Source organism: Pectinophora gossypiella, chromosome 22 (genome assembly GCF_024362695.1).
Source record: "Pectinophora gossypiella chromosome 22, ilPecGoss1.1, whole genome shotgun sequence".
In the NCBI taxonomy this organism is placed as follows: Eukaryota; Metazoa; Arthropoda; class Insecta; order Lepidoptera; family Gelechiidae; genus Pectinophora; species Pectinophora gossypiella.
Window position 1 is genome coordinate 1517112 of NC_065425.1, and position 26641 is coordinate 1543752.

The window sequence follows — 26641 nt, forward strand, 5'->3', positions numbered from 1 at the left end:
TTCTAAGGACATCTAGTTCTAGTTCTGTGCAATAAAGTATATTTGATTTGATTTGATTTGATTTGACATCTCCAATTTGGTCAATGTACGTCCTTCTAGGTCTTCCTCTGCCAGCCCTACCACCAACTTTCGCTTTATATATCGCTTTCGCAATCCTTTTATCCTTCATCCGCTCTACGTGTCCAAATCAATCTAACATTCCCTTCTTATCTTAATCACTATATTAGCGCCAACTGGGCTACCACGGCGGCCAACTTACGTAATTTCTAACTGAATATTTGCGTTAACGGTGACTGACCACCGTTTGAAGATCTACCCAACTGATAAATTCATTTTCCCTCTTTGTTTCTCTCACCTACAGTTGTATCTCCCGTCTCACCTGTCCTTGTCCTTTTCGTACTGTCGTATCATGAGCCGCTGCTTGTTGATCTGCCGCGCGTTCATCTCCAGCTCGTGGTCCAGCTGCTTGCGGTGCTGCTCCTGCAGGTTCAGCATGTTCAGGTTCTCCGCCGCCTCGTCTGTGCACATTTTTTTAGTTTTTTTTTATTGCACTTTTTGTTTATGTATGCGTACGCGACATCGTACCGAACATTTAGAGGGATGATTCAGGTCATGATTCAGAGTTACTTCATGAGTTAATATCAAGTGGAATTTTCCGTCGCAAAAGTATGGAACGGAAAACAATTTAAAAAAACGTTAACATTTTCATGAATTTTCCTATAGGAAAATCCACTTGATATCAAAAATGAAAATCGACTTGGTAAGTGACATCGTAACAATTACTGAGGGGGATGATTCGGCTCATTATTCTGAGTTAAAATCAAGTGGAATTTTCCGTCGCAATAGTGTGGAACAGAAAATAATTCATGAATTTTCCACTTGATATCAACTCAGAATCACGATCTGAATCATCCCCCTCAGTATTTGTTACGATGTCACTAACACCCTGTATTATATAGTATCATGCAATATTGCGATGAATGTACTCTGACCAGCAGAATTGGGAATATCGTGTTAGAAGAATTTAGTTTAGTGTTTGCTTCTATGGTGGACTGGCGCGAATTCAAACGTAGAACGCGTATAACTGCTTATGTTCACGGCATATCTTAAAAACCGACGACGTGATTCATGATTCATAGGTGCTAAAATACTTTAGCTATGTTTAGGGGGCGATCCTATTTTCATTAACCGGGCACAGGCACAAATCCTAGAAAAAAATGTACTCAAACCCGGGGAGCCGAGCGCCAGCTTAAATCCCGGTACCAGACTTGCGCCAACGAGTTATTAATATATCTTAACCTCAGTGTTCACGATGTAACTTGGATAAATTCTATTGGAATGGAGCAAAATCAAATTAATTGAAAAAATAGCTTCAATTTTTAGCGAAAACAAAAATATATTCTTTTAATGTGCTCCAAAATGGTCAATAATAAAAACAATAAAACGCGAACAAAGATTTAAAGTTTTATTGAAAAAAACTAAAAAAATATCTTAATTAATGTTTACGACAGGTGAATTAATTTGCATTATGTACAAGGACAAAATACGATAAATCGGTAGTTTTGCTATTAAAAGATTAGAAGTAAATACAGGAAAATACAAGTATAATTGAAATTAAGTAAAAAACAAAATTATATTATATGACGTCTTCCAATAGAATTGACCAAGTATAAAAAAACAATAGCATAACATACATAAACTCACGATTATATGTCAATGCACTAGTCAAAGGTACATCTATCGCAAAATGAACTAAGTATCCACACCACACCTCAACGAGCTTTCTGTTAGACCATACGTTGTCCTGTATACATATATTTACATAGAACAACGTAGTCAAATACCGTACGATACTATATAATATAGGGTGTTAGTGACATCGTAACGAATACTGAGGGGGATAATTCAAACCATATCATCATCAGCCCATTAACGTCCCCACTGCTGGGGCACGGGCCTTCCCTATGGATGGATAGGGATATCGGGCCTTAAACCATCACGCGGGCCCAGTGCGGATTGATGGTTATTAACGACTGCTAATGCAGCCGGGACCAACGGCTTAACGTGCCTTCCGAAGCACGGAGGAGCTCGAGATGAAAAACTTTTTTTTGTGGTCACCCATCCTATGACCGGCCTTTGCGAAAGTTGCTTTACTTCAACAATCGCAGACCGAGCGCGTTTACCACTGCGCCACCGAGCTCCTCAAAAAATATAGTCTACTTAAAAATATAATTTTTCTGGGGGAACAGGCGTGGTATTACGCACAGGGCCTAATTTGTCTGAGAGTACAGGCGTACGGTCACGAGTATTAATTTGTATAAATTTTGAAACCATGTCACATTAACTTTTTTGACAAATTAAACCGTAAGTCTCATTAAATGTCAAATATGATAGTGCGACAGGGTTCTTGACAGTGGGTACATGATATTGCTTATGACTGTACGTTTATGGCCCTCCCTCTGGTTTTGTCGCATGAACTTATTTGGTGTCTCCAGTGAGGATACAAACTACCCATTTCTCCCACCAGGTGTCTCTACTGTTGAGTGTCCTTAAATTTTGACAGTTCCCCATACTTACTATTTGATTAAACAAACATTTTGTTTTGGTCATATTTTTACAATAAACCTTTTGCGCAGCGTTTTACCCTAAAGATCGGAAAGAAGAAACCTTATTTTCAATCAAAACTGCCTTTTTCCAACTGATGGCTGCTTTTCTTTTTTGCAACTCATCCTTCAGACGGGATACACGCCACGTTGTTGCTCCACATTTTATAGCAATTTATCACGAATTTTAGCTGGACAGTATGGAGATTTCATGTGTATTAATGTGTTATGTCTGTCCCGTGATCATGGCACTTGCAACAGTGTCGAAATATCGGGAGTCTCATATCCCCATTTAAACGCGGTAAGGACCCGTTATTATGTGTTTTAATTTTGTTATGTCTGATTGTTGAAATTTAGTTCTGTGCAACTATTAATGTTAGGTGTGTGTGTATTTGTGTGTGTGTGTGTGTGTGTGTGTGTGTGTGTGTGTGTGTGTGTGCGTGCGTGCGTGCGAGCGTGAGTGCGTGCTTGTAGGTGTGTGTGTGTGTGTGTACATTTGATTTGATTTTTGAGATTTGATAAAATTTAGGGACACTCAGCAGTGCTGCCGCCCACATTTGAGCTTCTAGTTTTTATCCACATTGTCTACTTCCCCGCCAGCACTCTTAGCATGCAGCCGAGCAACATTTCCTCCTGTCTATGGTCAGGCTTGGCTCTCTTACTCTGTATCTTCTGCATGTTCTTGTTGAGGATGTCCTTCTCTCTGCACAGATTCTCTATGTCCCTCTTGTCCGCCTCTGCCTGTCTCTTGCCGAGCATGATCTCTCGCTCCATCACGGATACTTGTTGGTGGAGGCGCTCGCTGCAACAAAAAAATATTAATTAGCGTTATGTCCACTACCGTTTGTTCGGCTCTTGGTTTGTGTGGACTGTATATGTAGATGGTGAGAGGTCGAGGGTTCTAAATCCAACTGCAGCAAAACACCAGATTGTTACTTTTCACTGTTTAATTAAATATTGTTAATAAAAATACACTTTTACTTTACACTTTCGCGGGAGGCGTCGGCCATTCGAGTCTAAACAATTGCCATACCAAAAAATATTAATTAATTATCTTTATACTTGTGTTGCCAGCAACACCGTTATCTCCACATAATACCAGCGTCGTGGTTCACGCCGCGACTTGTGCTGAGTGAGGCCCTACTTTAAGTTATACCTGTCATTTTCTTATCACTTTAGAACCCTGTCGCACTATCATATTTGACATTTAATGAGACTTACGGTTTAATTTGTGAAAAACGTTAATGTGACGTGGTTTCAAAGTGTATACATATTAGTACTCGTGACCGAATATTTTAGAATATGCACACCCATTACAAATAATGTAAGTACCTACGTTTGGTCGAGCCTTCAGTATTCGTTACGGTGTCACTAACACCTTTTGTAGGCTGTTTATATAACGTAAGTATCTTATGTGATGTGTTATATTCTCTACAATAAACAATTCGATTAATGAATTATTTTTACCGACTTCAAAAAAAGAAGGACGTTATTTATAATTAATTTTAAGGTCGTAATGTAACAACGCAATTTCCCGATGCTATTGCCTAATAGTGTAACGGATAATTTATTAGTTTATATTTAAACAGATAGATATAAATCACACAAATTAAATTAGCATAATACAAATATAAGGCCTTTGCGATCCGTAACGTTTCTTGGCTGCTACAGAGACCTTGGATCTTTCTAGACGTGGGGAAAATTTTGGTTAATGCCAAAATAGTAGATAAAATCAAGATGTGTCGATCTTTTTCAATCGTGTGGGTTATAGGCTTGATAACTTTATATAATTTCCTTTTAATTTCAATAAAATCATATTTATGAACAACCCCCATGGTCTAGTAGTGGCTGGGCTCACTATCTGGAGGAAACATTAAAAAATAATAATAATTCGGTGTTTAGTGAGACGTAATTTGCAACTATAACAACAACTATTATCTATAACTGTACCTAAATTTATGCACAATAAAAATATTTATGAAAAAAAAAAAAAAAAAACTTTAACTTTACATTTAAGACAGATTGAGATACGTACATACATAGCGGTCAAACACATAACCCTCCTCAAATTGGATATGTCCTTAGAATAGGTTTAGTACTATCTACTCTGAACCGGCGTGCGTGTATGAAGCGATTGATGAATGTGGAGGAAGCAAGAGAAGTGTGTCAGGATATATTTTTTTTGACGTGACTTATTGTAGATTTGCCGCTGATGGCATTAACTACTTGGCCGGACAAATGGGGAGCGCTGAAGGCTCTCACCCGGTACAACGTTTAAGACAACAGGCCTGAGGGTGCCCAGTTGGGCGCGAACCTCGGCTCAGGGCGGTCGGGTCGGTCGGGGCGACCCGACGGACCCCGATACTTTTCAGTACCGAACTGTGTCAGGATCGAAGCAAATGGAATTCTATAGTCTCTGTTTACCCCGGTGGGAAATAGGCGTGGGTTTATGTATGTGTGTATGTACATAACCCTCATTTTTGCTTCGCCGCAGTCGGATAAAAAGATGAGTAACGCTCAACTAAAATTGCATCATATTCAAGATACCTAACAAAATACAGGGTGTCAGTGATATCGTACTGATGGAAAGTTCCACTTGGTATTAACTGAGAATCATGTGCACCAATGAATGTATGACCTGTATGGCCACCTGCAGGCGCAGGTGTGTACTTGTATGTAAGGGTGTTAGTGACATCGTAACGAAAACTTTGTATCGGAAAATTCATGAATTTTCTTAAACAATCATTTATTACAAGTCACACTTATACATAGGCTAGGTTTTTTTTGTTTTTTTTTTTTAAATTATTTTCAGAGTTACATAATTTTGCGACGGAAAATTCCACTTGATATCAACTCAGAATTATGGCCTGAATCATCGCTCAAAGTTTTCGCTAACACCTTGTATATTTTTCTGAGGTCACAGAATATACAATAATAAACCAGCCTGTCGCACACACAAGTAGATATATTAATGTGGGATCGTCGGGCGAGAATTAAACACGTTAGCACCTTTAACACCTTTTTTTATTGTTTCCTTCTTAATAAGCGCGCAGACATTACACTTTTTTTAATTGAAAATATTAACGATTAACGCAGATCAAAAAATAACACCCTTCCACCTCGACTCTCACCCAACGTCTCTTTTTAAAAATCAGTCATCTCAATCCGTTCACACCGTTCATTTCACTCCGTTCATTTCAAGTCACTCATCCATCTTTTCTTTATTCATCTTCGTTTAGAAATCAACATTCAGCCTCTTACTTATCCCACACTCGGCCGTCCTGAACAATGTCTGCCCTCAGACACACCCATACACACGCTACAATAATACACTTAACAACTTTACTTTACTTAAACAATAACTATCACAACATAATATCACAACACCTCACACAAAATCTTTCATCCAACTTCTTACACTTTCACATATAACCTCACAAAACAATCTTATCACCTTATATACCTATCAACTTACATACACATACACCTTATCACACTGTACATTATAACTCCTTACACATTTTATACAGTCTTATGTTTTTAATCTTATACAAAATTAAATGTAAGTTTATGTTTTAGAGTATTTTAAATGCAAATTAATTGTAGTAATTATCATAATATTACTAACAAAACAGTAAATTCTTTAAACACTAAAGTATGACATATAAGTATTATAGCTTTTTTAAATAACAAAACAATGTTGTAGTCTTGACTACATAAACTATTTTTATGTTATAAGTAAACTTTTTTTAAATTAAAAAAAAATAGATCTTATCACTTAAGTCTTATCATTATAGGAACTGTTTACAAGTAAGTATATAATTTATAACTGAACAACCATTGGTAAGTACCTATTATCTAGTGACTTTCTTTTAATAGTGTTAAATAATAAAAAGAAATTACAAAAAAAAAAAAAAAAAACCGACATTCATCCCTTTCATACTGTATAGTAAATTGTGAAAACCTGGAACAAAAAAAACATAATTAAATTTTACATTTACCTAAAATATGGTGTTTAATTTCTCTCCCATTTCTTCATATACTCTGCACATGTAGTGGTTTTCTTAGGTCCTTCACCAGTATCTGTTATCTTCTCTACATTGTATCTATCATTTCCATTTATTCCTGTTATCTTGTAGGGTCCCAAATATTTTGCTTTTAGCTTCATAGCTGTTCCAAACTGTGTTCTTTTAATAGCAACTAAATCTCCTATTTTATACTTTGTGCTGTCTTTTCTTTTCTTATCAAAATTTCTTCTATTTTCTTCTTGTATGTTTAGTATTTGTTCTTTAGCTCTTTTCCTTGTTTCTTCCCTCTGTTCTATAAAATTACTAATATATTCTTCTTTTAACATATCTATAAGCTGTAGGTCTTCTTTCTGTCTCATTTTAACTCCAGTAAGTAGTTCAAATGGTGTTGTTTTTATGCTTCTATGGTAGGTGCTATTTAAAGCTCTCTGTAGTTTACTAGTATGCTTATACCAGTGTGATGGATCTTCAATGTTCATCTTGGTAAGTACTGATATTATTGTACGGTGAATACGCTCCACTTGTCCGTTTCCTCTTGGCACTCCTGTAGTTATTTTACAGTGTTCAATTTCTTCATTAGTGCAGTACTCTTCAAAATCCTTACTAGTGAATGCTGTACCCCTGTCACTGACAATTCTAACTGGATTTCCAAATGTCTGTTGTAAAATCAATAGTTTTTCAATAGTTTCCTTAGATGTTACTGTTTTCACTGGAAAAATCCAAACAAATTTTGTAAATCCATCCACAACAGTCAATATATGGTTATATTTCTTCTTAGTTTCTGCTAGAGGGCCAATATGGTCCACATGTAATGTGTGTAATGGTCCATTTTCTTTATTTAGTGGATGTAGAAATCCCTCTTGCTTTCCCTCTTTCCTGTTTCCTAAAATACAAGGTACACATGCTGATATAAACTCAGTTATTTTCCTTTCTAGGTTATCTATGTAGTAGTCTTTTCTAATCAATTCCATAGTCTTCTTTTTTGCAAAATGACCATTTTCATGAGCTCTTCTTATGATTTCATTTTCCATCTTCCTGGGAACCACTAATGCCTGATCTGGTCCTTTACATAGTAAGCCTTGATGTAAATAGTAGTCATTATATGATTTTCCTTGTGTCAGTACGTCTTTAATTGCCTTCAAACCATCGTCACTTTCCTGGGCACACTGTAGCTCCTTGTGTAGGTCTGTTGTTGTTACAGCAACGTATGGAATACGACTTAATGCATCAGTATGTCGCATTTTTATACCACTTCGATGTTCAATAGTAAAATCATAGTCTTGGAGTAACAGAATCCAACGTGCAACTCTTGTAGACATAGCCAAATCTTTCTTGTTCAATGTCATTTGGAAGGCTTTACAATCTGTGACTATCTTGAAACATATTCCATGTAGGTAGTGCCTGAATTTCTTGACGCCTTCTATGATGGCTAAAGCCTCTAGCTCATAGCTTGTGTACTTGCTTTCTGCTTCTGTTGTTCTTCGACTCATGTAATGAACTGGATGCAACTCTCCATCTTCATTGCACTTTTGCATCAATATAGCTGAGTAAGCTGTACAAGAAGCATCGGTATGTAATTCTGTGATCGCCGTGGGATCATATATTCTTAGTACTGGATCATTTCCTAATTTTTCTTTGAGAGTTCTAAAAACTTGTTTATGTTCTTCTGTGAAATGAAACTGTTTGTCTTTTCTTAATAAATCTGTTAATGGTTGCGCTATCTGTGCATATCCTTGAATGAATTTTCTGAAGTAAGAACATAGCCCCAAAAAACTATGTAGTTGTTTGATATTCTGTGGTTCTGGGTATTTCAATACTACCTCAGTTTTCTCTGGAGAAGGCATTACTATTCCATTCTGTATAACATGTCCAAGGTATTCTACTTTCTTCACCATAAGTTGTGATTTTTGCCAATTAATATTCAGTCCATATTCTGATGCAATCTGGAGTACTTCTGTTAAACGCTGAACCGCCTCTTCTTCGTTCTCTGCTGGAATTAATAAATCGTCTATGAATATCATTACAATACCGCGTGATATCAAATCCCTGAAAATAGCTGTGATATATCTCATGAAAACCTTAGGACACGTAGCCAAACCAAATGGTGCCCTTAAAAATTCATACTGCCCTGTCATGGTAACAAAAGCTGTATATTTTGTACACTCCTTGTTAATCTTCAAATGAAAATAACCATTTTTCAAGTCAAGAGCTGAAAACACTTTTGCATTAGTCAGTTTGTCAATAAGATTGTCTATAATTGGTAATGGGTATTCATCCTTTATTATTTTCTTGTTCAGTAGCCTGTAATCCACACAAATCCTTATGGTATTATCCTTCTTTTTTACTAAAACCAGAGGACTAGCATAATCAGAGTAACTAACCTTTATAATTCCGTCTTTCAACCACTGTTCTATCTGCTTGTCGACTTCTTCTTGCTCCTTAACAGAAACACGCCGCGGTCGCTGTGCCACAGGTATGTCGTCCTTGAGAATGATCTTCAATTCCACTGGTACTTCTTTGGTCTGCTTTGGCTGGTAATTTTCTACTAACTTGATAACTTCTTGTTTCAGAGCTGGATCGCTGACGGTACCTAATAGATCAACAGTGCAAGGAAAACAATTAACATTCGTCAACCACTCTTCGTCTTTCGGAAATAACCACACTGATCCTTCTTTCATAACCATTACTACAGTTTTCAAAAATTCTTGACCAATTATCAATTTATATGGCATACACTCTTTTGGAACAATATGAAAGGTCACTTGATAATATTTACGATCATCTACACAGAAATCTATCTTAATAAGTCCCAAAGATCTTACACACGAATCGCCAAGTCCACGCATTGTTATGTTTTCGTCGTATTTTTCCACACAAATCGTTGAACAAAAGTCGTCACGTATCAAGTTCATGTCACTACCCGAATCGATTAATGCATTTATTTGTTTACCGCACAGTTCAATATTTTTTTCCGGCTTACGCGCAATAATTTCGTTTTTCATAACCTCAATCTTGTTTGTTGAAACATCGGATACGCATATCTCGCTCTCGTTCAAAAATGAAGACGTCATCTTGACATTCCGCTCCATACATTCATTCTTTCTAACGTCAAAGTTGTCAGCTTGATTTTGCATATTGCCTCAGAACAATAACTAAAGCATAGAAGGAAGGCTAAAATAAGAATTCAGAAACTATAAACCGGCTCTCTTCTAGCTTACGACACAAACTATGAGTGAGAAAAGGACAAATGATTCGCTCTTTGCTTCATTTTTTCCGAGGTTGTCACAACATGAAATGTCATTTGGACCTATTGGACTCATTTTAACTCGGCCAAATACATAGTAACATACATAAGAAGATTTTACTTATATTTACCGAACTATTTGACACGGTCGCGTCAACTGTGTTTACGAGAGTCTTGTGTTCAGATTGTTTTAAGTGATAATTTAACAATATTTTTCCAAATAAATGGAAAGAAACTTTTATTTATATCAAATAATTGAGTGTCTCGACTGTGTGACATTATGTCTTGTGTGGTATGGGGCTGCAGCTCACATTCAGGAAGAAAAGAAAATAGCCAACAACTTCTGTCGTTTCATCGGTAAGTTTTTTGTAATTTTCTAGTGAAATGTGAACTGCTGAACAATTTTAGGAAAGTAATATGTTTTGCTGAATAGATTTGTAGCATAAAATATTTGAGATATCCATTATATTATACGTTTCATCGATGAATACGGAATTGATTTGAGGTTATGTTGATTGTCCATAGTGATGTACTAAAATTATCGATACTTTTAATTTTTAGATTTCCTGTAGACGATAACAAAGAGAAAGAATGGATAATTCGCATTAATAGACGAAATTGGATTCCAAATAAGTACAGCCGTATTTGCTCGAAACATTTTACTGCGGATTCATTTATGTGTGTTCCTAATTCAAAGTGGAGGCGTCTTCGAGACGATGCTATTCCTACATTGAACATTATAGATCAGACAGATGAAATGGTGTTTAAATTTAAATTTCAGCCTAGCCTGCATCATCTCACTGCTGGATAGATAGATAAGATATTTGTATCATGTTATCACAACACGTTTATACTATCTATCATTCAACTACATATTATTATGTACCTACTTAATAAACTTAGTATATATACTAAGTCTGTAGTTGTTTTATGTCTAAACAATTATGAGTTGTACACGTTTTATATAAGTAAATTATTATTATCTTTGATTTCAGATATTAAATCCAAAAGTGTCGACTGGATTTACATGAAAAGGTATATCAAATAATTTTCTTTTTTTATATTTTTAACATGATATACATATATAGAGTGTATAATTCAACCAGCTGCACAATGCACTTAAATCAAATATATTTTACTTTTATTTTTCTAGATTATTTTGTACATATACTATTTTAACATTATTATTAAACTTTATTTCAGTCAGTTCAAGAAGACGAGATGAAAAATTTAAAAGAAAAGCTGAACAAGTCCCGCCTCAAGATCAAACGACTTAATGAAAAAAAAAAAACAATGTGACAGGGTGTCACAAAGACAGTTTCTAAGCAAATTGACACTGTTTAGAAATTAATAAATTTGTATTTATTGTAAATATAATGTACATAATTAATAACGTGTGAAATAAATACTTGCTAATGAACAGATTTACGATCTAATTTATATTTCATTTTACCTCCTTTTCTTATTTACTCCTACTCCAACACTCCAGTTTGATACGAACTGCGCCCAATAAAGAATGTAATGAATGTTATAGATTTGTGTAAGCGACTTAGATAAATCTTGACTAAACCTTCCTTTACAAATACAAATATACTTTATTGCACACAACATACAATACTTACAAGTTTTGCACGAAAGATACAGTACACCACCTACCTACCTTTTACTTTCCCTTTCTGTTCTCTTATGAATACTTGTATGCCGTATTTTTTTAAGTATAATGCTATATCTAGTAGGTACGAGTATGGTAATCCTAGTATTGAAACAGCTTGTAGCCCTAGTAAAGACCGCCATTTTATGTTTACAGAGTGGCACGTTTTTTCTGTAGGTATTTCCAGTCCATACTCTTTTCTATGTCTATGGCGTGACCCCATCGGGCCTCTTACCGTCTGTGCGGCTTAGACCCGGCGGCGGCGGTTCCAATTTGCACGGCACGTCGATCGACACCAGTGCACGGCGGATGACATCATAAATAAATTCGAATATTACAAAATACTTACCGATGAAACGATAACAGTTGGCTATTTTCTTTCCTTCCTGAATGTGAGCTGCAGCTCCAAACTAATATAAACCAGACAATATAATCCAAAAATGGTTAGATACTTACCTATCAGAGACAGAGTCTCCTTTCATCAAGAAGAAGATAATTGCATCCTACAAAAAGAAATCTTGTAAAAAAAAGGGTATAGCGAGGTAAGGAAGACGAAATGGCCCCCATGGCCCATGACGGAATTATCATTTGTACTGGTATTGGCACTCTAAAAGAATACGAAATGTAAGGTCGTTGACCCCTGACCTTGACCTGTCTTTGAGATATTCGAGAAAGTTCGTACGCGCGCCGAGTTTTTTCAATTTTTTTTTTCCGAAAAACTATAAAAGCTAGAAGGATGGAACCAATTGCGTATAATTAGGGATACTTTGAAAAATATTCTGTATTTTTTTCAGAGTTCTGGTGAAATGACAACTGTGCAAAATAATTAAACAAAATATAGATATATTTTTTTAGTACTGTTCTGTTATGTTTACCGCGCCAAAAAAAATATATAATACTCTTTGATTTATATACTTACACCACACAAAAACTGATCAAAATCAAAGAGGCGCTTCTTGAGTAATTATGAATTTACTTAGTGTGCGTACGGCTGGTAGGAACTAATTAAAGAGGTCGTTTTTAGATTAATTATTATAATTACATGTTAAACATAATTTCAATCATCATCATCACTATTTTCATTTATTACAACATTGATTGCATCATTTGAAAATATTTTCGACAGAATTTCAGCAGGACGTAAAATGCGAGATAGATATCTCTCATGAGCTAAATAATATAATTATTACACTTGCGACATATGAAAATCGACTTTCGAAAATCATATTCTGGGCAAAAGAAAACCCATTTATGCAAACCGTTTACAATCTGTACTACGAACGGGTTTATAGTTGATTTTGGTGGGCCACGATTTCGACGTAATAGAGTTTTAAGTTTAGCATCCTGTAACACTTTCTTCATAATAGTGGCATCATTTTCCGTACCATAAATTGGCCCCATTTAGGCCATCTTTTGCCCAGAATACGATTTTCGCAAGTCGATTTTCACATGTCGCAAGTGTAATAATTATATTATTTAGCTCATGAGAGATATCTATCTCGCATTTTACGTCCTGCTGAAATTCTGTCGAAAATATTTTCAAATGATGCAATCAATGTTGTAATAAATGAAAATAGTGATGATGATGATTGAAATTATGTTTAACATGTAATTATAATAATTAATCTAAAAACGACCTCTTTAATTAGTTCCTACCAGCCGTACGCACACTAAGTAAATTCATAATTACTCAAGAAGCGCCTCTTTGATTTTGATCAGTTTTTGTGTGGTGTAAGTATATAAATCAAAGAGTATTATATATTTTTTTTGGCGCGGTAAACATAACAGAACAGTACTAAAAAAATATATCTATATTTTGTTTAATTATTTTGCACAGTTGTCATTTCACCAGAACTCTGAAAAAAATACAGAATATTTTTCAAAGTATCCCTAATTATACGCAATTGGTTCCATCCTTCTAGCTTTTATAGTTTTTCGGAAAAAAAAAATTGAAAAAACTCGGCGCGCGTACGAACTTTCTCGAATATCTCAAAGACAGGTCAAGGTCAGGGGTCAACGACCTTACATTTCGTATTCTTTTAGAGTGCCAATACCAGTACAAATGATAATTCCGTCATGGGCCGTGGGGGCCATTTCGTCTTCCTTACCTCGCTATACCCTTTATCGACATTAATTGTAAGTAAATTTAATTTTATCGACATATTACTAAAGTGAAACCCAACACTAGGCAATGAAAAACTTGTGACAACCTACGAAATTACGAAACAATTTTTGTATATGCGTCTTTGTCTAACATTACGCCGGTTCCGTAAGATAAAGTAGAGCAGAATTATAGAGTTCTGTTGCTATTTTAGCCTTCCTTCTATGCTTTAGTTATTGTTCTGAGCATATTGCCGCCATCACCGCTGTCATCGTATTCGCTTGAAATGAGTTTCGCCGATTCCATCGCTCCGAACATCGCCGTTGTATTTCTTGAAGTTGTCGCACTTGACGCTGGTTCATTCTGAGATTGATAAGATTGGCGCCACTGCGATCTTCCGTTCACATTCGGTCTTCCGAAATTCCATGATGCCTTATAATTTCCGTTGCTTCGCGATTGGCTATTATTCGTCATTTCCGTCTTATTTTTGCATGATGTAGCAATATGTCCGAACTCATTGCACTTGTAGCATTTTGCCCCCTTACTTTTGTTAGGACAATCCGTCGATGAATGACCCTTATCTCCGCAGTTGTAACAACGTATGAAAGTAGTTTTGTTTTCATGATGATTTTGTTTTTCTTGACGTTCTTGATATTGTTTTCTTGTCTTAGCTTTCAATAATTCGTACACTTGTATTTTTTCCTTGAGTTCTCCATAGGTCTTAATTCCGTATAGCATGATTTTGTTCGATTCTAAATCCATAATTCCGTCAACTATATATTTTATAGCGACATAGTCGGGAAGTTTTCCTCTTTTTCCCAACTCCTTCATAACTAAAAGATAGTCCAAACAACTTTCATCTTTTTTCTTTTTCCGTGCGCTCATTAGCTCATGTATCGCCTTAGCATCTAATGTGCTTGAAAATTCCTTGGATATAGCTGTTTTTAGGTCGTCCCATGTCTTGAAAGTTTTTTCTGATTTTAGCCACAACTCTGCAGTACCGGTAAGTGAACGTCGCGCTACGAGCAGTTGCTGTAATGGAGTCCATCCGAAGATTTCTGCATTATCTTCGATCTCAGATATCCATTTATCCACGGAATACGTTCCATCTTGTCCATTAAACCGGTTCACCAGGTCTGCCGTCATTGCTAACATGGTGGATTGTGGTTGCTGAGTGGCTTCGTAATAATCACCTTTTTCCCTTGACATCATTAATCCGTGTTACAAATATCCTTGTCGTCGTAAAACAGTTGTTGATCGCCTTGTAATTATCAAATATATTTCGCCGCGCCGCCACCTTTCCGACACGTGCTGAATGTCTGCGCCCTCTTCTTTAGACGAGCCCCCAAAATTGTGGGATCGTCGGGCGAGAATTAAACACGTTAGCACCTTTAACACCTTTTTTTATTGTTTCCTTCTTAATAAGCGCGCAGACATTACACTTTTTTTAATTGAAAATATTAACGATTAACGCAGATCAAAAAATAACACCCTTCCACCTCGACTCTCACCCAACGTCTCTTTTTAAAAATCAGTCATCTCAATCCGTTCACACCGTTCATTTCACTCCGTTCATTTCAAGTCACTCATCCATCTTTTCTTTATTCATCTTCGTTTAGAAATCAACATTCAGCCTCTTACTTATCCCACATTAATATATTCGATAACGCCTAAGTATATGAATTAGCACCAATGTTTATTTAAGGCGCCGCGTATTATAAAAAAATCTTAGTAAACCGCTTGGGAAGTTGCGAACGCCTAAGACTCCGCAAGCGTCACATATTTGTAAAAAGAACTAGAAATAAATTATTTTTATAAATAAAAAAGCATCGATCCGCCAGTGGCCTGGGGTTAAAATGGCCACATCGAAGCAATTCATCTAAAAAAGCAATATTGCTATTTGACATTTGGTTGCATTGCGCACTTACTTTTATATGCGCAAATGTCAAATTGCAATATTGCTTTTTTAGATGAATTGCTTCGATGTGGCCATTTTAACCCCCCTGTACCCTGTTTGTCAAAACTTACAAGCCATGTAATACTTACAAGATTTTTTCTTGTAAAAATTTTCATTGTTGCAAGAATGTGTTTACCAAAACTACTATAAATTACATGTTACAAGTGTCAATATTTATTTCCTTTTATATTTTACAATCCCTTTACTTTTTTGACAAACGTATTCTTGACATGATATTCTTTACAATTTTTGTAAATCTGTTCGTATACTTACTACATTTTACTGTTTCTAGCATGTGAAACAAATTAAAATTATAAAACACTGTAACTTCTCGTCTCACTAAAGGGTATAGCGAGGTAAGGAAGACGAAATGGCCCCCATGGCCCATGACGGAATTATCATTTGTATTGGTATTGGCACTCTAAAAGAATACGAAATGTAAGGTCGTTGACCCCTGACCTTGACCTGTCTTTGAGATATTCGAGAAAGTTCGTACGCGCGCCGAGTTTTTTGCATAAATGGGTTTTCTTTTGCCCTAAATACGATTTTCGCAAGTCGATTTTCATATGTCGCAAGTGTAATAATTATATTACTTAGCTCATGCGAGATATCTATCTCGCATTTTACGTCCTGCTGAAATTCTGTCGAAAATATTTTCAAATGATGCAGTCAATGTTGTAATAAATGAAAATAGTGATGATGATGATTAAAATTATGTTTAACATGTAATTATAATAATTAATCTAAAAACGACCTCTTTAATTAGTTCCTACCAGCCGTACGCACACTAAGTAAATTCATAATTACTCAAGAAGCGCCTCTTTGATTTTGATCAGTTTTTGTGTGGTGTAAGTATATAAATCAAAGAGTATTATATATTTTTTTTGGCGCGGTAAACATAATAGAACAGTACTAAAAAAATATATTTATATTTTGTTTAATTATTTTGCACAGTTGTCATTTCACCAGAACTCTGAAAAAAATACAGAATGTTTTTCAAAGTATCTCTAATTATACGCAATTAGTCCCATCCTTCTAGCTTTTATAGTTTTTCGGAAAAAAAAATTTGAAAAAACTCGGCGCGCGTACGAACTTTCTCGAATATCTCAAAGACAGGTCAAGGTCAGGGGTCAACGACCTTACATTTCGTATTCTTTTAGAGTGCCAATACCAGTACAAATGATAATTCCGTCATGGGCCATGGGGGCCATTTCGTCTTCCTTACCTCGCTATACCCTTTAATTGTGCGCCTGCCGGCAGAGGACAGCGGTCTTATTTCTTTCTTACAGTGTGTAGATGTATCTTTGTAACATCTACCCACTGTACCGGACACTCGATATAAAAATCCCACTCTTACCTTTTTTTTGACGTGACATATTGTAGATTTGCCGCAGATGGCATTAACTACTTGGCCGGACAGATGGGGAGCGCTGAAGGCTCTCACCCGGTGCAACGTTTAAGACAACAGGCCTGTGCCCAGTTGGGCGCGAACCTCGGCTCAGGGCGTCGTCTGAGAGGAAAAATATTTGAAATAATTCATCGACCCTAGTGGGTGGATTGTGATAAGCGCTGATTGAAGGAAATTGTCGACCACGTCGGCGGGGTCGGTATCGGGGTCCTGAAGTCCACTCTTACCGTGTAGTGTGACTCCTACGTCAAAATAGCCACTACCTTGTGCCGCTACTTTATTCTAAAAAAAAAAACTTACCTACGTACAAGGTTCCAAAATTAGACTACCTAACTATCAATGGAATGCAATTACCTATTTGCATATTAAATATAGACGACCTCCTGTCTAAGAAAAAAAAAACACTCAATCATCTGAGTATGTTATTATATCTAGCTAATGTTTTAACTAGATCAGTGCCGTGTTTATCAAAACTTACAAGTTTACAAGCTGCAAGTTACATGTACGTGTAAATTACGTTTGTCAAAAAAGTAAAGGGATTGTAAAATATAAAAGGAAATAAATATTGACACTTGTAACATGTAATTTATAGTAGTTTTGGTAAACACATTCTTGCAACAATGAAAATTTTTACAAGAAAAAATCTTGTAAGTATTACATGGCTTGTAAGTTTTGACAAACAGGGTACAGGGGGGTTAAAATGGCCACATCGAAGCAATTCATCTAAAAAAGCAATATTGCTATTTGACATTTGGTTGCATTGCGCACTTACTTTTATATGCGCAAATGTCAAATTGCAATATTGCTTTTTGAATTGCTTCGATGTGGCCATTTTAACCCCCCTGTACCCTGTTTGTCAAAACTTACAAGCCATGTAATACTTACAAGATTTTTTCTTGTAAAAATTTTCATTGTTGCAAGAATGTGTTTACCAAAACTACTATAAATTACATGTTACAAGTGTCAATATTTATTTCCTTTTATATTTTACAATCCCTTTACTTTTTTGACAAACGTAATTTACACGTACATGTAACTTGCAGCTTGTAAACTTGTAAGTTTTGATAAACACGGCACTGATCTAGTTAAAACATTAGCTAGATATAATAACATACTCAGATGATTGAGTGTTTTTTTTTTCTTAGACAGGAGGTCGTCTATATTTAATATGCAAATAGGTAATTGCATTCCATTGATAGTTAGGTAGTCTAATTTTGGAACCTTGTACGTAGGTAAGTTTTTTTTTTTAGAATAAAGTAGCGGCACAAGGTAGTGGCTATTTTGACGTAGGAGTCACACTACACGGTAAGAGTGGACTTCAGGACCCCGATACCGACCCCGCCGGCGTGGTCGACAATTTCCTTCAATCAGCGCTTATCACAATCCACCCACTAGGGTCGATGAATTATTTCAAATATTTTTCCTCTCAGACGACGCCCTGAGCCGAGGTTCGCGCCCAACTGGGCACAGGCCTGTTGTCTTAAACGTTGCACCGGGTGAGAGCCTTCAGCGCTCCCCATCTGTCCGGCCAAGTAGTTAATGCCATCTGCGGCAAATCTACAATATGTCACGTCAAAAAAAAGGTAAGAGTGGGATTTTTATATCGAGTGTCCGGTACAGTGGGTAGATGTTACAAAGATACATCTACACACTGTAAGAAAGAAATAAGACCGCTGTCCTCTGCCGGCAGGCGCACAATTTTTAGTGAGACGAGAAGTTACAGTGTTTTATAATTTTAATTTGTTTCACATGCTAGAAACAGTAAAATGTAGTAAGTATACGAACAGATTTACAAAAATTGTAAAGAATATCATGTCATAATAAGGATTGAAAGTCAAGTAAGTAGAACTAAATAATTATAATTTGTCATCAAAATAGTCACGTTTTGTCAGAAAATAATTTTTGAATATATTAGTATTATTGAAGTCACAGGTTTTGGTATTTTGTTATAAATCTTTTTTTTATTATTTATTTATTAATGGATCACTTACAGCTATGCACATTATAACATTTAGTTAGGACATAATTAAACAAAGTAAAACAGTACTAATGTGTAAGCCAATTACAAGTGAACACAACATTTATCATAAAAGAAAACAACATCTAGTCTGTTGAGGCTAACTTCTCAGCAGCTAAAAACTCACTATTAATAACATTAATCATATTATTGCACTAGTTGATACAAAAGTCTTTGTTGATATACTAAATACACTTTTACCAAAAAGAGCTGTTTTAAAACTTTGCAGACGGTTCTGTTGATCGCGACGTCGTGCGCAACGCGGATATATTTTTCCGGACGAGTGGAGTAGAAACTTAGGCCCGTATTTATAAACCGCTCTTATCTCTGAGATCAATCTTGAGTGAGCTCTTAAGATGACGTCCTTATTAATAAACGGAACTTAAGTGCGCGTTTAGGGTTCCGATATCAACTGAGTGACGCCGTATTAATAAACGAAACTCGGCTCTCAAGAGTGCTCTTAAGATGTTACTTAAGATCGTGTTTGCTGAGTGCCGTCAAACCGTGACTTGAGTGCGGGTTTTGTGATCTCGTGATAATGGAATTAGAAAATATTTTATAAGAAATCAATTATTACGACGAAGATGCATATCGTTTGCCAAATGTTTATATCAGGGACGCCGAAAATCCCTTTGAAATGCGAGCGGATCGGTTCCAGAAAAGATACAGATTCTGCCAAGATTGGCAGAATCTGTACTTATTGTTTATAACATCGTTACTGAGAAGTGACAAAGTATGAACTATTTGCTCATACTTGTATGGCGCGCGTGGAGCGTTCCCTTGGCCCTTCCAACCTCTTTCCTCTATTCCGTGATCATTATTATGTGTGACGTCACTCACCGTTCAGACTCGAGGTTGGCCTTGCTTTGTTCCAGCAGGGTGTATTTCTTCGCCTGGGACGCGTTCTGTTTCATCAGCTTGGACACCTCGTTGCGCAAGCGCGTGCCGTCGTCTATATTGTTCTGTTGGTAAGAAATCATACATCATCGTCATCATCAGCCCATTAGCGTGCCCCACTGCTGGGGCACGGGCCTTCCCTATGGATGGATAGGGAGATCGGGCCTTAAACCACCACGCGGGCCCAGTGCGGATTGGTGGTTATTAACGACTGCTAATGCAGCCGGGACCAACGGCTTAACGTGCCTTCCGAAGCACGGAGGAGCTCGAGATGAAAACTTTTTTTTGTGGTCATATCCTATGACCGGCCTTTGCGAATGTTTCTTAACTTCAACAATCGCAGACCGAGCGCGTTTGCCGCTGCGCCACCGAGCTCCTCACTAAATTAGTGTCTTAGTGTCTACTAAGACATACTAAATATTTAGGCCAAATTACAGAAATTGTATTTTTTTTAAGAACGTCTAGTGCCCTGTGCCGAGCTTTTTCTTTCAGCTTCTTTTCCCCGGCTATACAGGTTGAGAAGCTGCAGTAGTTTTATGCGGATGGGTCTATCGAAAATAAAATGTATATATTATATAACTTACTTATGCCCAGCAGTGGGCGTCGTACGGCTGATGATGATGATATAACTTACCTAAATACTTATTGAGTTGATACTATTTATACATACATACATCAACTCACGCCTATTTCCCACTGGGGTAAGCAGAAACTATGGAATTCCGTTTGCTTCGATCCTAACACACTTCTCTTGTTTCCTCCACATTCATCAATCGTTTCATACACGCACGCCGGTTTAGATTAGATCGTACTGATCCTTTTCTAAGGACATCTCCAATTTGGTCAATGTAAGTCCTTCTAGGTCTTCCTCTGCCCTACCATCAACTTTCGCTTTATATTCCGCTTTCGTAATCCTATTATCCTTCATCCGCTTTACGTGTCCAAACCAACTTAACATTCCCTTCTCAATCTTAGTCACTATATCGTCTTTTACACCACATCTTTCTCTTATCACACTGTTTCTACTATTTGTATTGATTTGTTCGTAATGTTAGATACTATTTATATCTTTATGAGGTATAATTATGAGATTAAACGAACTTAATGCCGAAAATAACTTCGTGCAAAATGAATGTCACTAAAAGTGACAAAAAATGTCGCCTACTGTGATTAATTTTAAAAAATGTTATTTGGCATGAATAGGCTAGCAGCCGCCAAAATTACGTCATTTTATAAAAAAAACTGAAAGTTTCTGTGCGTACTGTATAAGACGTAGACTACACTGTTTTAATTAACCTCTCGAACAAGGAGCGAGTATAGGTAATTGATTGTTATAGTATTGAGTATTTACTGTTTAAGTCTGCCTAACCAGGAAGACGCATAGATCGAAGAAACGCAACGCATATACTTATTTATAAACACTCTCTTTGTCTCAACACATGATTGCAATACGATAACATTAATGCAGATTTTATTCTTCATGCATACTAGATAGTAGATATCATAGAATAAGGAATACGTGTAGAACGGCAACTCTCCGCTCCCCACCAGCGCCTGAGCTAGGTTTACCTTACCGCTCCTCGAACATAATTTAGTCTTGAATCGTGAAAGCTGCGCGCGGACCCTTGTTTTTATTTTTTTATCAGTTTAGTTTATATTGTTCGAATTTTGAAATTGGACGCCGATGCTCTTTCATCTGATTCGGATATTTAACCTCACAGTAATTGTCCGCGTCGGTGCGCCTTCGTAGCGCCTATTAATATTTATGGTGATTATTTACCAAATCATGCTAAGAATTTGCAAATGAACCTAAGCTAATTGCTTATTGTAAAAATAATGTGGATGCTAATAATTAGTTCAGTTTTTTTTTTTTGACGTGACTTATTGTAGATTTGCCGCAGATGGCATTAACTACTGGGCCGGACAAATAAAGCCTATTTATTTATATTGTGAACCTTCATTGTTTCATTTTTATGTTTGTGATTTGTGTGGTAACATACATACATAAACTCAAGCCTATTTCCCACCGGGGTAAGCAGAGACTATAGAATTCGATTTGCTTCGATCCTGACACACTTCTCTTGCTTCCTCCACATTCATCAATCGCTTCATATACGCACGCCGGTTCAGAGTAGATCGTATTAAACCTTTTCTAAGGACATCTCCAATTTGGTCATCATAAGTCCTTCTCGGTCGGTTGTGTGGTAAATAAATATTAATTGATGATTTTAAAAGCTTCTTTCGTAAATAGTACTATCTACCTAAGTCAGTGAAAGGTTAAATTAGGTACTTATTATAATTCGCAGCCCTCAGTCGTCACACACACAGTTGCGCGTGTTGATAATGTAAATGTGTAAAGGTTGTTTGTTTGAAGTGTGGTAGATATGTAACTGCATGTCAATATTAATGTTAAGTAATAAGTCCTTCATATTAGTTTCCGCCTGGTTACTCTTTCTGTATTTCTAAATTTGGATTCATTCTAGTTTAGCGAATTTGGACCAATTTGTAAAACTAGACATAAATTACATTGGAATGTAAATCAACATTTCATTTTATAATTTAGTCAGGTACGTAGGTAGTAAATTAGTACCAATGTCTTGTATAAAATAGATAGTTACTTAGTTAATTATTTTCAATATTTTGTGACCAATGCTGGTGACACCTACCACGTTCATCGGTCTAACCATTGATACACCTACTACTACTAGTTACGGCCTCCGTGGTTCAGTGGTTGAGCGTTGGGCTCACAATCCGGAGATCCCGAGTTCGAATCCCGGTGGGGACATATCACAAAAATCACTTTCTGATTCCTAGTTTGGTTAGAACATTACAGGCTGATCACCTGATTGTCCAAAAAGTAAAATGATCCGTGCTTCGGAAAGCACGTTAAGCCGTTGGTCCCGGTTAGTACTTACTGATGTAAGTAATCGCTACATGAGCCATGTCAGGGACCTTTGGCGGCTCAATAATAACCCTGACACGGAATCATCTTACTTTTTCGGATGATCAGGTGATTCAAGCCTGCAAAGTCCTTAACAAACATAGGACAGTCTCACAGAGTGATTTCGATAATGATTCCTATCGGGAATCGAACCTGGAACTCCCGATCGTGAGTTTGACGCTCTAACCACTAGACCACACAGGTTCATATTATTTTACTTATATTATTAATTAAAAAATAATGTTATACAGGATCTCCATACCTTGAGCTCCTTGCTGGTGTGTACGAGGGTGGTCTTGGTCTTCTCAAACTCTGTGTGCACCTTCTCGAGTTGGTCCCGGAACTGCGTGGCGCGCGAGGTAGCTGACTCCTGCTCCGAGATTGCCGCCTCCAGGCGAGCCGTCATATCCTTGATGGTCTTCTCGCGCCGCTCCAGAAGCTTCTCTGTTTTCGTTAGCTGGTGGAATAATTGGGGTAAATAAGCATTATTCATTAGAATAGAAGCCATGGAACTCCAGACAGAAGAACGCTTGACTCTCCCTGTCAGGTCGAATCCCAGCACCGGCTTAGGGTCAAGTTCTGCAGAAGATCGTTGACCGCCATCAGGGTGCAACATATTCCGTATCCTGATGGGGCTGCCAAGATTCTGTAGCACCTGTTGGCACTGTTGCAAGTGCCATGATCACGGGATGACTGATGAGATTGGAGTGGAGTAGGTAGATCCATAATTTTCTACGGGCAGTGTCGAAATATCGGGAGTCTCATATCCCCATTTAAACGCGGTAAGAACCCGTTATTATGTGCTTTAATTATGATAATGGCCCCGATTCCTGCAGACACCGCCTAATTTTATTTTAAGTTATATCCGTCATTTTCATATCCGTCGAAAAGGAAAGGGACGGATGATTCACAGCTCTTAATTTTAGGAAGAATGAGTAAATGAATGAATAACCCGGGCGAATCAAAAGGTACGTCGCTGGTATGCAATCCGTTTGACGTGCTGTCTACTTAACTGTGTCGGGTTATTGACGGATGTTAAATTTTTAGTTTGGTTTAGATTTGTGCTTAAAATTGACGTGTGTTCCATAAATTTTATGCTTGTCGATTACCCGTCCCTTTCCTTTTCAGCGGATAAGAAAATGACAGATATAACTTAAAATTAAATTAGATGGTATTTACAGGAATTAGCACCAATAACCGCGTAAACTTAAAACAGAGTTTATGTATGTATAAAATACCTTTGTTGTATAAAATACCTTGTCAGTGAGGGTGTTGATGTAGGTGTTCCGTTGGTCCAGCTCCATCTTGAGGTTGTTCGACTCGTTGCGCAGGTGTTCCACCAAACGATTGGTGCGCACCGCTTGGTTCTCCGCTTCCTGGTAGCAAACGGGTAGATGTGTTTTTTTTAATTTGACATACATACATAAACTCACGCCCGTTATCCCAAATGGGGTGGGCAGAGCTACAAGTAATCAAAGACAACTTGCAGCCACTGTCGATATGATGTCGTAAGCTGGATATAATGAACCTTATGGTGATAAGGGATCAGCCTATCGCTCTAACATTAGTCTATCATGTTAGAGGACACAATCCCTCTGTCGGTTTTTACAACATGCCCGGGAAGACAAGCAGTTGAACGTGTGTAATTTGACATTTGCGCAATGTTAACAAATGTCTTTCATAGATGAATTTCACGGGGAAATTGTCGTGTATCCGATCTCTTGAACTTTGGCATTTACTGTGTGCATATACGCTCGTGCTAAATAAACCTAAATTAAATAATTTTAGTGTTTTATTGCTGCAAAAACATAACAGAAATCACAGGGACTATCACCTGGAACCTGACAGAGGGCAGCAGTAACTGTCAGTACTATTCAGAAGTCCTAGTACGGCTTTAAAATAGACTGCTCTGGGCGCCATCCCACTTGCGTCAGACAGAGTACTGCGGAGCGGAAGATAAGAGGGAAACCACTGCCCTATTTTTCCCTAAAACAGGAGCATGGAGAATGCTACACCGACAAGATCGTGGCTCTTAAATAGAAGGCGAACTGGATAGGGTTTTGCAAGCGATAAATGCTCGTGTTAGATTTGCCACGTATTTTTACGGCATTCACTACTTGGCCGAGCTCCTTTAACGTAGTTACTTATTAATTAACAAAAACTTGATGAACGGGACGAACGTCAAAGCGGCCATCATAGCGTGCCGCTAGTTTAGAAGGAAGTCTTCAAATTCAAAAATATCTATAATGTCTCATCCGCCTAAAACTTTTTTTCTAATTACTTAAGTAACGTCTTGGGTCCCAATTTGTATATCGCCCAAATCGCTCGTTTTTTGCAGAACAAAAATGCTGTTGACATCTGCAGCATGACTCTACAGCAAGATACCGTACGACATTATGCTGTGGCAGTAAACTAATCGCAGGGTTTCTACATCGGTTATTAAGTAAACGATTTTTTTGACCGCGAATGCTGCTGATTCGAGTCTTTTGGACAACTTAGTATTTATGTGTGTTGTTGTACGGTCACGAGCATTAATATGTATACACTTTGGTACCATGTCACATTAACTTTTTTGACAAATTGAACTGTAAGTCTCACTAAATGTCAAATATGTTAGTGCGAAAGAGTCCTAAAGTGGGTACATTATATTGCTCATGACTGTACCTCAAGAGTCTCTTCTAGTTTAGCGATGTTCTCCTCGGCAGCGTTGTTCTTCTGCTCCAACTCCTCCTGGTAGTTGATGGCGTTGCTCAGACGCAGCTTGATGCCGTCCAGCTCGGCCACCAGCTTCGCTTTCTCCTTCTCGAATTTTTCCTTCTCTTTCACTGCTGATGTTGCGCCGCTGTGGGAGAGAGATGGCGTTTCGGTAATTGCATGAGTTATCGTCTTCCTACAAAGTATCTCAATCATCTGGAAAAGATGGTTGAGATAGAAAGAGGCCTGATGTTGGTGATGATGCATCTCCCTAGCGTTATTCAGGGTCCGCTTACCTAACGTGAAGATTTGACAGGTCCGAAACTTTATAGGAGGAGGTGCCTGTCTGATTTTTCAACTGCGATAGGAAAATCAGCCTAATGCAGGTTAGGCCACATTTCTCGGAAATGTGGGTCTCTTCACGATGTTTTCCTTCAACGCTGAGCACGTGATAATATATTTTTTGGAATTTTGGAATTCATGTTTGGATCATAAAATGATTATTGTGATTTTTGGTGATATGTTGGTTTCTTCTCGGATTTTTTAAATTATCTCCTTATTATCGGCTTATATCGGGTTTAACTATTCCTAGTATAATCTTGAAATAAGGATGGAATTTTTAATTTGTCGTTAATGTGTGCAATAAATTAGTTAACATAAGGTAAACGAACTTCCTCAACTGTTGTTCTTTCAAGATGAGGAAAATATTTCAAAATTTTGGAGAGCTGGCCAGTTTTTCCTTGTTATTTAATTGGTTGCAATCCCTGTACCGATTTCTACAAAGCAGCAACAACAAAAGTGATACCTAGTCTAGTTAGTAGAACGCTTGCCTCTCACTTTGAGGTCGCGGGTTCGAATCCAGCACAGGCCTAAGCCAATGACTGTCGAATTTCTTTTCGAATTCATGTTTGGATCATAAATGATTACTTATCAAGTTCTCAGCGGTGAAGGAAAACATCGTGAGGAAACCCACATTCCCCAGAAATGCATTTTCGGAGGACCATAAAAACCGGACCTGTCAAATCTTTAGGTTAGGTAAGCGGACCGTGTGAGAAAGCTGCTAGGGAGATGATGAAATACAATCAGACATATTTGTTGAT

General features: G+C 37.2%; 3 protein-coding genes across 5 annotated transcripts in view; 2 read left to right on the plus strand and 1 right to left on the minus strand.

Moving 5' to 3' along the window:
- The window catches only part of LOC126376933 (cilia- and flagella-associated protein 58-like), a 45025-nt gene that overhangs the window by 15288 nt on the left and 3096 nt on the right, over positions 1-26641 (minus strand). The window contains exons 5-10 of the mRNA XM_050024480.1: positions 25512-25689; positions 24104-24223; positions 23110-23304; positions 19850-19971; positions 3266-3405; positions 380-518 (exon numbers count right to left, since the gene is read on the minus strand). Of these exons, the coding sequence (XP_049880437.1) occupies positions 380-518; positions 3266-3405; positions 19850-19971; positions 23110-23304; positions 24104-24223; positions 25512-25689 (894 nt within the window). The remainder of the gene's footprint in view (positions 1-379; positions 519-3265; positions 3406-19849; positions 19972-23109; positions 23305-24103; positions 24224-25511; positions 25690-26641) is intronic.
- Positions 1-26641, plus strand: part of LOC126377014 (zwittermicin A synthase ZmaJ) — an 88537-nt gene that overhangs the window by 538 nt on the left and 61358 nt on the right. Inside the window, exon 1 of one of the 3 annotated variants that reach the window (XM_050024610.1) lies at positions 2850-2904. The exons of the other annotated variants lie outside the window; for them this stretch is intronic. The gene's annotated coding sequence lies outside the window, so the exon portion shown is untranslated. Of the gene's footprint in view, positions 1-2849; positions 2905-26641 lie in introns of those variants that run through there. 3 annotated transcript variants of the gene reach the window in all.
- LOC126376935 (uncharacterized) overlaps positions 23593-26641 on the plus strand; it is a 227877-nt gene continuing 224828 nt past the window's right edge. The window contains exon 1 of the mRNA XM_050024483.1: positions 23593-23629. The gene's annotated coding sequence lies outside the window, so the exon portion shown is untranslated. The remainder of the gene's footprint in view (positions 23630-26641) is intronic.